Raw genomic sequence first — 11,891 nt, 5'->3', positions numbered from 1 at the left:
CAGGGTATCCTGAGGGCGCTTTATATGAAATTTAACATCGGCCTTTGTAAAGGTATTCCAAGTTCTAGGGTACTGTATTTCCGTTAGTGCCACCTCCCACGGACCTTTCAAATCCACTGGTTTTGCAAGTTTCACCGTATAACTCGAAATCTGATTGTCTGGGAACATGTCCTTCGAAGCATTGGATGGCAGCGTGATATAAAAAGGGGAGTTCTCCATCATGGCGCTTACAGCTTGACCTCACACAACGTGCAATGAGCTGGCCAGGACCCAACTGTTAAATTTCTCGGGCCACCCACGCCATTTGACCAACGCCTGTCTCCGGACACCGCTCCCTTTCCTTTTCAGAACCTTTTCAACCCTGTACACCCTGTTCGGATCGTAGGGCACCTTTTGCAACTCTTCGGTGTAAAAGACACCCGATACCTCTTCCCCAGCGTAGTCTTTTAACCTGTAAATATATATCCCTTCTTTAAGCTGCACACTTTCCACTATGAATATCTCATCGCTGAATGTTTGCTGGTAGCCTTTGGTGAAGACCCCCTTCAACTTTGAAACCCTGACATGATCCCCTTCTTTTAAATTCGGTTTCTTGACCTTCGGCGTGAGACGCCCGCCGTACACCGTTCTCCACACCGTTAACGAATTATCCCTTGTTACCTTAACAGGGGCCATTTTGATTGTCCTGTGGTAGGTGGCGTTATAAACATCTATAAAAGCCTTTAGAACATCCACGTATCTGTAGGTGTTGTTGGCGGTGAAATATCGCCACATCTTCGACTTTAAAGTACGGTTAAAACGCTCTACAACAGCAGCCTTTACCTCTGTGTGCGTTACAAAATGTTGAACAGCGTGCAGGTCTAATAATTTTTGGAAATGTTTGTTTAAAAATTCCTTTCCGCCGTCTGTTTGTAGTTTCTGGGGCACACGCCCGCTAGCGAAGATGTCTTTAAAAGCAGCTGTAATGCTGGTACCACTTTTATCGTTTAATGCCTCTGCATAGGCGTATTTGGACAAGACATCTATGACGGTTAATATATACAGGGCGCCATCGTTATGTTTTGCTAGATCTTGAAGACTGATTATGTCGGCCTGCCACTGATAATCGAGCTGTGCGTTAACAACTGTGGCCCGCCTCTTAAAGCGCCTCCTGGCAGGTTTGTGCAGCGAATAAGCCTCTTCCCCAGCTAACCAAGTCTTCACACTGGCACGTTTTACAGATTCATTTTCAGCTCGAGCCCTTCTAAATAGAGCTTCGGAACCTCTGAAACTTCCAACCCCATGTTTATCGTAATAAAGCTTCCTTAAATCCGCATCCGTCATGTTGTCTCCCACCACCAACACCACGAAATGAAAGACGCTTGTTTTGTGTAAGGTTATTTTATTAAACATGAAAAACATAAAAAATGGTGCTGGGCTACACAACCAACGGGTATTTGACATTTTGTGCTACAGAGTTTATAGATGTCATAACGCTGGACCGTGGTGGTCTTTTTACAAACGTATACATAGTACAACCCCCACTACACATGTTACTCAGAGTATGGCCTTTCACAAACGCTAAGCGTCACAAACTTTGATATTTTTATGGCTATACTCTCAATAGCTCTAGACAGGACTTCCCGCTCCCCACGCCTATAACTCTGAACACTCAGGATACTGACAAAATTCAACAGTTCATACAGTTCTAACCAGGACCATTCCGAACCTTTATTTGTGACATAATCTTCAGTCATGTTCACCAACGCCTCGTGTATCCCCGTCTCAGGTGAAAGTCTTAACTCTCGAATGTGGTCTTTGTCCGAGGTCCGGCATTCAACAGATGCGTTTAGCCGCCCATTGATACACCACTTGGCGATACACAAATGACTGCTACATTGCAACAAGGCTGAAGGTTCCGAAATGTTCAGATACCGCAGAGTCATAGGATGTATTTCAGCTATTCTTTCTTTAACCAGCACAAAAATCAATCTCCCGATACAGATGTAGCCCGGTTGTAACTCATAGGCATCTTGCATCTCGATACCCGGATTCCCCGCCTAAAAGTGAGTAAGTATGGAGCGTTAAGTAACACATTCATGGTCTACTTTTTTTTTTTTTTTTTTTAATTAATTAATTTATTTTATTTTTTCTAAAACAGCTTTCGTGGGGCTAGAGACTTCATTCTTCTGTTTTTATGATAAATGTCACACATTCGTCTTTTTATAACCCGTTCTAACATACTTATGTCAAAGTGGGGACACATACCATGCATGCGGTCGAGTTTTGAGCAGGGCTCAGCAGCGTATCGGATCTCATTGACAGCCGCAGCCAAGACCTTAATCATATCACTGTGGACACCTTTCTTCACAGCCGACAGCCCATACACAACCCTTAACAACCTATATACCCGGTGAGGGTCTATCCGACTACAAATGTGGCGAATTATTCTTGGTGTGTATGCATCGTATAAACATTCATGAGCATCCTGTTGAGGCGCATTAATTTTATGCCCGTAACAAAGATCATAATAATCCCGTTTAACACAGGCGTTCACAGCGGCCGCTGCAAAACCTTTAACTGGCCATATGGTGGCCCAGGGTACGCCCGGAGCTTCCTTTTCAAAATCGCGGCTAGTGTAGGTGCAGACACATTTCTTACGAGGCTCTTTGTTCTGGCTTGTAACACTTCCAGACTGTCTGGAACAGCATAAGCAGTAAAAATTTACGGCGTTAACCTTTGGAGTTGACCCTTCTAGAGGCTCACTTTCTTCAGCTACGTTCTAGGGTTCAAACAGAAAGCACAAGACACATTATTAGTTAAATGTATGACATTAGAGTATACAGACATAAAAAAATAAATAACAAAACTGTCATTACCAACCTCCATATTCGCATCACACTCAGAGGCTCCTCTGAAATCCTGGGAGTCGCAGAGGTCCATTGGGGCAGAAACAGTGCCGGAGCTTACACCTGACGGCTGTACAATAACGGCCTCTGACTCGGTGGCCTCCTGGTCGCCCATGTCTTCATAGATGGGCGAATTCGGTGGTGCTACACATTCTTCAACATCTTCAATGTCTATGAAGTTAGATGCAACACTTAATTCATCTTTCGAGGCATTGCTGTCGCTGTCGGGCCCCTTAATAGGGGATATCTGGGTCGACACAGCCTTGAGGTTGAGCTTTTCAAGCCGGTAGCAAAGTTCCTCTTCAAAACCGGTAACATCGGTATCTTGGGTGGCAGGGACATCCTGTTGTGCATTCTCATCCATCGTAAGAGGGGCGAGGGTCCGGTAATATCTACCAATAGTGTTCAGGGCCCCTGAGGAGGCTGCTTTTCTTGCGATCGGATTGTATCTCTTCATGGCACCGTGCCAAACTGTTTCAACCCTGGTTCACGGTTTGACAGCCGGTTCTAACCAGCTCCTTATATGCAACATTTAAAAAAAAGGGGGGCTAACACGTGACACCATGAGGGCCCCTAACTGGCACTTGGGCATGAATGTCTGACATGTCCAGACCTGTCCCTCTCAGGCTCTGAAACCACTTGCACAACACTAAGTCATACTTTTTTACACAGCTCATAGGCCATCACCCAGGGGCTAGGACCCAGGCACAAGGCTAACACGTGACACCACGTGTTCACAAACCACGTGACACCCCCATGCACGTCACTTCCAGGGAGGGCTTTCTGGGACACCGGAAGTCCCAGCCACCGGATATTACGTCATTTCCGGGGCGGGATAACTGTCACTTTTAATATGGTGATTAAAGGTATCCCTTCCTACTACTTCTCTGGTATGTAGCACTTCACCAATGAATAACAGATGGTTGGCTGTGTTTTTAACTTTTATTACAAGCATGCCACGTTAAGATGATGGCAGTTGTATTGTTTTTCTTTTTAGTTTTTTTTTTTTCTGGCATGCGCCTGCACTACTTTGTTTTTTAAATAAATATCGCACCAGCCTGCTTCGATGCCAGACCTACTGGGTTTGCCAGTGCTTGTTTAGATTTACTTCTGTGCATGGCGCTGTCTGTGATGGAGGCTAAGCGCACGGGAACGTGAGGCGTAAGCTAATCTGCAACACGCAATAAAAAGAATGCTACTGAGTAAGACTGTGATACCATGAATACTTACACTTCTGTTTGCATTGTGTGTTTAAGGCATGGTATTATTATTAGTAGTAGTAGTAGTAATAGTAGTAGTAGTAGTAGTAGTATCCCTAGAATCACCTGTGAATGTATCACAGTTTTGGGCCTTACGCCATGAACGTCAATTTAACGCAATGCCAGGAATAGCATAAGTGACATCACGCGACATTTCACCTTTACTTTCGCTCAGACACGCACCCTTACACATACACACACATTCACTCACACACTTGCTCTCACATTAACATTCTCACACCTGCAAGCAAGCGCACAACACACATTTACATTTTTTTTCACTAAGTTCAGCTATCAGAGAGGGCCATATTGCAGCTAACTATGATCCATTCTTTGTTACACTAATAGTGAATAATGTCTCATTATTCACTATTAGTGTAAACAAATTTGGCAGAAAACCTGAAGTTGCCCCTCAAACAGCCTCCATAAGGACGAGCTTGACCTTTTGTTTCTGGCACTGATTTTGCCACCTCTGAGGCCAGGGGGTCGCAAAGGCAGGGCCAGGGGTCGCAGGGGGCAAGCCAGGGATCGCAGCTGCGACCGCTGGCGACCCTTAAATGACATCCATGCCTCAAGTATGGTTCGGGTTGAGAATACCTCTTGGTTGGGTTAATTTATTTCGACCATGGACTTGACTTGCTTCTTTACAGCGCTAGCCTCCTCCGTGTAACAATCATATGTAAATACATCCAGTAACTGCGTTTTTCTAATCATCAGCGCTATTTTGCAGTTTTCCTAACAGCCATTCTCAAGTTTCGGTCTCTACCACGTTCAGTTATTCGTTCAGTTATTGACAAAACCTTGAACTATAGTTCTTACAAAAAACTGTAGCATTATTGGCACAAAGGTAAAGAGACCGACATCGAGGCGCTTCCTGAACCCTGCCAGGGTCAGAAAGGCACTTAGAGGCGCTTCTAACCAAAAAAATGCGAACTAAAAACCATTGTCGGCCAAATATTAATGTTTTACCAGGGGCACAGCTTGGTCATTAACACTGGGTTGTGAGTTTCAAAGTTTCTGACCGTCATGGGAACATATAATGTTATAAGACATTACCAGACAAGGAGGGCACATGAGAGGGGCTCAAGGGGCAGTGGAACGGGAGAGGAATGAGATAGGATGGGGTACTAAGTAAGAGAAAACACATTTTGTAAAATAACCAACATTTTTGAAGACATTCAAAACAGAGAAAGGGGAAATGTGTGTGTGTTTTTGCCTGTGTATATGTAAACATCCCTAGTGAAATCCAACAGGCACTTCGCTCTGCCCGACTGACAGCAATTGTACCCAACTATTTATCTGAAAACACATTTGTTAGAGGGGTGTAACACCCCAACTGCTCCCCCCAAGCTAGTACCCGACTGTGTTTTACATTTTTGATTTTTTTTTTTTGTGCAGCTGAAGCTCAAGGTGTGCATTCCCTCTCGACCAAACCGTGTCCAAGAATAAACAAACGGTGCTGTCCGTCACACTGACTTCTGCGGCAGAACAGTGTGCCTTCGTGGCACTCTCGCGGCGCGAGGGCAGCTCACGTTTCCTGGTAGGTGCGAATGATCGCTCCTAATCTGTGTCGAAGAGCTTTACCCATTGAGTAAAAAGACATGAGCAAATATTTAACAACACTCCAGACCTCTCCTGCTAGCGGAGTTCATGTCCAGGTGATGACTTCAAAAGGCGACCGAGTGAGCATCGCTGGAAAAGGCCCTTTCGGGTTGTTGTCAGCTGGGCTAATCATTAACATTTCATTTTCCGAAGTGGAAAGGCAGAACATTCAGAGGAGATGAACTTGAAGTCTCCCACGATCACCGATGCTTGTTCTGTGATGTTTGCGGGTTAATTTATACCTACGGTTTCCACAGTGTGGGTTGGGGGGGTAGAGAGTTCATTTACTGTTTGGGTGAAGCTCAAACGAGATGCTTCCAAGTGCCAGAAATGGCACTCCTGTGAAACAGCTGGTCTGAGGTGCAATAACGTGTACACCAAACGGTGGAACGTGTATTTTAAGAGTAATAAATTGTCGAGGGAGCTGTAAAAGAAGCATATCTATAAATCCTGTTTAAGAGGCATGGTGTATGTCAGTGGTTCCCAACCTGTGGGCCGGGGACCCCTGGGGGTCCGTGAAGCTCCCTCAGGGGGTCCGTGACTGCTTTGAAAATGAAATAATATTAACAGATTAGGTCCCCAACTCCAGTAACGACTCAGTGGGGGGGTCCCCAGATTCCAGTAATGATTCTGTGGGGGTCCCTGGGTTCAAATAATGATAAAGTGGGGGTCCACAAAAGTCAAAAGGTTGGGAACCACTGGTGTATGTAATTAAGGCAGTGGCTTGATATATGTGAACTAAAATCCTGGGGTTCATACAGGGTCCCACCTGCCCAGTATTTGGGTACCTAACTATGAGTTCTCTGTTGTTGCGTCCTGACTTGTCTCTCACCTAACAACGCATATACCTAAAACAACCCCAACCTATTGGCCTTGCTAATGCTCGTTAGCTGTATAAAAAATATTATTATTAACAATGATTGTGCTGCGAATAACTAGAGTTAATAATGTCTCAATTCTGAAAAAATAAGACTGTTAATTAAACATTACTATCAGGGCCGGGTTAAGACTTTTAGAAGCCCTCAGCACTTAAAATATTTTGGAGCCCCCATATATATCTATGTCAAAATAAAAACAATAATCGGTAAAATAATATTTCATTTTTCAAAATGAAACAGAACTTACAGTAGGATGGAAAATAATGTTTCTTTTTGTATACTTCCAGTTTATTTATATTTGAAAAGTTTTCTCCTACTTTTTCTAAGTGCAAAGTCTTTGATCTGATCCTCAAAATTAACCTTATGTAACACATCTGCTTCTATATTTAGAAGAGATAAGGCATCCAGCCTCCCTTTTTGCATAGTTTTCTGTTGGGATTTGTGATATACTTCAACTGAGAAAATGAACGCTCAGCTGAGCAATTTGTGACCATTATTGTTAAAAATATACAAAAGCAAATGTTTACATTTGGAAAGGCACACTCCATATTGTCTTCGACAATTATTTTATAAAGTTCAGCATGACTAAATTGTGTTTTTACATTTTTTTTGCACTGAATTTATGACGCACATATGAGTGAAATTGCTGAAGCTCAGCAGAGAAAATTCCTGTTCCAAGCCCTCTGGGTGACATCAATTAGCTTTTGACAACACTTAGAATACTTTTCAATTTCTATAGATGATTAAGTGACATTATGTAGCACATCACTTAAAAAAGAAAATCTCTCTTCTACTTCTCTGTTTATCTTTCCTCTCCTTCTCATCTCAGATATCCTTCTGATGCAGCATCTCCGTCATTGGGTAGCTTTTTTCTGATGCAGTTGCAAGTTAGAGCTGCCTTGTAATCAACATCTGGTAGCATTTCCTCTATAGCTGCTTCATATCTTTCAAATTCATCTCATGAAGTGCACAGTTGATCAGCTAATGATCCATACAGATCTGCACGTTTTGAACTTCACACCAGGTGGCAGTAACCATATTCTAAGTTTGTTGTATTCCCAAGATTAATGTATATAATTAACCTCTATTATTACTATTTTATTATTATTTTTATTAATGTATATATAAATGTATGAATTTTTTTAATTTATTGTAAGAACCCCTTTTTGTGTAACCTGGTTCAGCTGCACTATTTGCAGTTTTGCATCATTTTGTCGATGGTAAATCTAGCAATGGAAAATGTCTGTGGTGCACCCCTTTCCCTTGATGCCCTCAGCACATGCTTATTTTAATTAATGGTTAATCCAGTCTTAATTACCATGGTCTGTGGAAGGGGTAGTGGGCTTCGACACTCCGGTTCACCACTTCACACCACTGTCTTCTTCAGTCTCTCACTCTGGTAGACAGTTAAGCGTTTGTTCCCCACATTTTGCTGAAATCCTACATCTGCATAGTTCATACTTTCCCACAAGTACAACTGGCACAAATGCAACGTTTTTCCTGTAAGCTACGCAGAGAGGACAAGGAATGGATGTGTATATAGTCTGCACACCTTTATGACCCAGTGACTGGCACTGTGAAAAACTCTCACCACCTTCAGTCTCACCTTCAGAGATCTCTGACATGGACCCTTATGAACACCCATATGCACCCTGAACTCAGACACCTGTAGACGACTTGGCTCAAAGTATGAACTATTGAAGAGTTATATTTTGCATTAAAAATGATAAAATCACAGCATTTTGGAAAAAGCAGATACTCTTAGGAATGCGAGACAAAGTAAAATATGTGGGAAAATAAAAAGGGATTGCATTTCTGATGGGTTACTGTGGGAAATCAGACGTTTCTGTGTGGTCATCCCAGATCGTTTGACTTTTGCTGGATCTTATATTTTTGCAGGCTTTAAACCTACTCTGTGCACTTTACCCTTGCTAACCAGTAGCAAAGTGATTGTGCTCCCCCTTAAAATCTGGTTAATCTGGCATACTACAAACTGGTATATTTAACTTGCCTATTAGTCCCTAGTATTGGTTAGAAAATGTACGCAAGGCCTGAAAGTTAAATGCTACTAGTGGACTGCAGCACCTATAGTGCCATCCACTATCGTAGCAGTGCAAACATGCCTGCAAGCATACTGTTGTAAACTGAATGTAACCATGCAATGTTTGCACTGTAACCTTTCACTAAACCCCTTTACCATGGAAAAACCTGCCTATGAATATTAATAGGTCACCCCTATTTAGGCCTTGTAGCCTGCAAGGCACAATATTTAAAAGTAGGACATGTAGAAATTTAACGTTAACATGTCCTTACACTGATTTGCACCCAACATCTATTTTCACTGTAGACAGGTTGGCTTGCCTATAGAGAATCATTGAAAAGCAATATTAAAGATTAATTCTGCCATCTCCGGTCAGGAGCCAGCTATAACAATGATTCACCTTTTGGTATTTTATTGAAAGGCCAAATCAATGTTGAAGTTGTTTCTTTAATAACCATTAATGAAAAGAACGTTTAGAAATTTTACTTTTCCCTGCCTGAAACCCCGGAACCCCTGAATTTACATGAGCCTTCCAACTTCACCCAGCTGCTGAATGGCCCTGAGTGAGATATGAAAACTGCTCACAGAGCAGGCATAGAGGTCTGGATATGGGGAGATGTTTTTGTTCCTCTGGCAGGATGGCCAGTTGGGCTCTGCCCAACAATTTTATTTATTTTAAAGGGGCCTCCACTGTTACAAAGAGATGTCAGATGACACCTATACAGGCCTCCTAATTTGTTCTTCCAGTCAGGCAGGTACTAAATCCAGAAGAAGGGGGAGTTGCCCCAAGATCTGGTTTGGAGTCACCACAGAGCAGGGGGTGCTGTTTACCCTGACCACTATTTTGGCTGTGCCCAAATGTTAGGCACATGGAGAGAAGAGTTTCACTATTTTAGATTTTAGGAGAGAGGGGCACTGTGTGATTGTTTGCAGTAGGGCAGAGGGGAACTACTGCAAAAGGGGGTTGGGTTACCCCTTGGAGTTTTTACTCCATTGGTAATGAGATGCCAGGAGTCAATCCAGCACACAAGCAAGGCATAAGTGTGGCAACTCCCGGGACTCCCCTAAGAACTCTGCTGGGCAAGAGGAAGAACAGAAGAGGAGTTGACTTGCTGTTCGTGGCCTGAGAGGAGCCCTGAAGGACTGGAATGGCTCCCTTTTGTACCCAAGATAAAGATGTGGATTCCAAAGGTCATTTGGTTGGCCTCTTCTTTTGGCTACTGGACTACAAAAAGCTACAAAATGCCTTTTTCTGCAACTTCCACCTGACCAGTACCAGCTGGACCTGACCTGGACACTGATGGTGGCTTCTTTCAGGGTACAGCTGATGCATTGGTACCAGGGCCAAGAGGTGTCCTACACTGACTGCAGTTATCTTCTGTACATCTTTTTAAACAGAGAGCCTGCCTGGGGCCAACTTTGTGTTTACTCTTCAAGAAGTGCAGGTGGGGCTTGGAGTAATAGAGGATAATGGCAACATGGAGAAGATAGATGAAAGCGATTAAAGAAAAGGGGGTGAAAGATATAGAGGAGGTGAGGAAAATTTGGTGGAATGGGACAAGGAAATGATGAGAGAGTGAAAGAGAAGGGAGATGAGGACTAGCAAAAGGGGCATGAGAAGAGAAAGGTGGCAAAATTAAAATTACAGGGAGAGAAATGAGGAAGGAGCTGAGTGAGAGATGAGGGTAAGAGAGAGGGCAGGGACTGAATGAAAGGGGGAAGGAAATGAAGGAAGGACGAGATAGGGAAGAGATTAGGAAGATAGGTAGAACTTGGAGACCCATAAGCAGGGTGAAGCTTTCATAAGTGCAGTAGGTGCAGTGACACCAAGTTCCAGGGCTGTTAAAAACAAGTGCATTCCACTTACTATTGTATTTTAGTACCATCATGGGGCTGGCACCGGGCCTATTTTCCTTACTAACTTTAGGGCCCATTTAACACAGGCTGCGCCACAGGTTTGTGCCCCTGAGTTTCATCTTGTTGGGGTACTACATACAGGTCACTCTCTCTGATTTTTTTGTTGTGCCCTGCTGAATCATCACCAGGGCCAGGCAGGCCTTTTATTCCCCTAGGCATTTCTCTGGTGGGTCAAAGTCCTTGGAGGTCAGTTTTGGAAGCTCAAGGCCGCTCCTGGCGACTTTCCCACTTTCTCCAGCTCCTTGAGGGTAATTACAGCAGACACAGGGAGACTTTAGAAGAGAGAAAGAAAGTGGGATGGAGAGGGAATGAGGAGAAGCAGCAATCAAGGTGGGAGAAAAGTGAGGGGAGAGAAGGCGAGAGAATAGATGGATGTGAAAAGACAGTCTGTGCATGGGAGGGGGATGGTTAGGGCATTTTGACAGGGCTGTTTTTGGTTCTCCAGTCCAGCCCTGATCATCACTGTTAGAACTGTCAGCCTTAGGGTGGTCATCCCTCAACATTTTGCCTGCCTCCCTTCACTTTTCTTACACTGTTTTTGCTGGTTTTAGGACTGCGCTCTTTACTACTGCTAACCAGTGCTAACGTGCATATGCTCTCTCCCTTAAACATGGTAACATTGGTTCATTCCCAATTGGCATATTTGATTTACTTGTAAGCCCCTAGTAAAGTGCACTACATGTGCCCAGGGCCTATAAATTAAATGCTACTAGTGGGCCTGCAGCACTGATTGTGCCACCCACCTAAGTAGCCTCTTAATCATGTCTCAGGCCTGCCATTGCAAGGCCTGTGTGTGCAGTTTCACTGCCACTTCGACTTGGCATTTAAAAGTACTTGTCAAGCCTTAGACTCCCCTTTTCTACATATAAGTCACCCCTAAGGTAGGCCCTAGGTAACCCATAGGGCAGGGTGCCATGTAGGTAAAAGGCAGGACATGTACATGTGTGTTGTACATGTCCTGGTAGTGGAAAACTCCTAAATTCGTTTTCCACTACTGTGAGCCCTGCTCCTTTCATAGGATAGCATTAGGGCTACCCTCACATACTGTTTGAGTGGTAGATTCTGATCAGAAAGGGGTAACCAGGTCATATTTAATATGGCCAGAATGGTAATAGAAAATCCTGATTATTGGTGAGGTCAGATTTTAGAATACTATTTTAGAAATGCCACTTTTAGAAAGTGAGCATTCTTCTGCACTTAGAATCCTTCTGTGCCTTACAGCCTACCACCAATCAACATCTCAGCTGGGCTGTTTGACAGCTTCCTTGTGCATTTCACCCAGACAACCACAACCACAAACACAGGA

General features: G+C 43.6%; 1 protein-coding gene across 1 annotated transcript; it reads right to left on the bottom strand.

The window, feature by feature from the left end:
* Window positions 1-1,383: 1,383 nt before the first annotated feature.
* On the bottom strand, window positions 1,384-3,367 carry LOC138249076 (uncharacterized). Its single transcript, XM_069203122.1, has 2 exons — window positions 2,863-3,367; window positions 1,384-2,761 (listed from the first exon to the last, which is right to left on the bottom strand). Exons 1-2 carry the CDS (start codon window positions 3,343-3,345, stop codon window positions 2,132-2,134), a joined length of 1,113 nt encoding a protein of 370 aa, XP_069059223.1. The 5' UTR covers window positions 3,346-3,367; the 3' UTR covers window positions 1,384-2,131.
* Between the last annotated feature and the right edge of the window lie 8,524 nt (window positions 3,368-11,891).

The sequence above is a fragment of the Pleurodeles waltl genome, chromosome 8 (genome assembly GCF_031143425.1).
Source record: "Pleurodeles waltl isolate 20211129_DDA chromosome 8, aPleWal1.hap1.20221129, whole genome shotgun sequence".
Lineage (NCBI taxonomy): Eukaryota > Metazoa > Chordata > Amphibia > Caudata > Salamandridae > Pleurodeles > Pleurodeles waltl.
This window is presented reverse-complemented; position numbering and strand designations above follow the sequence as displayed.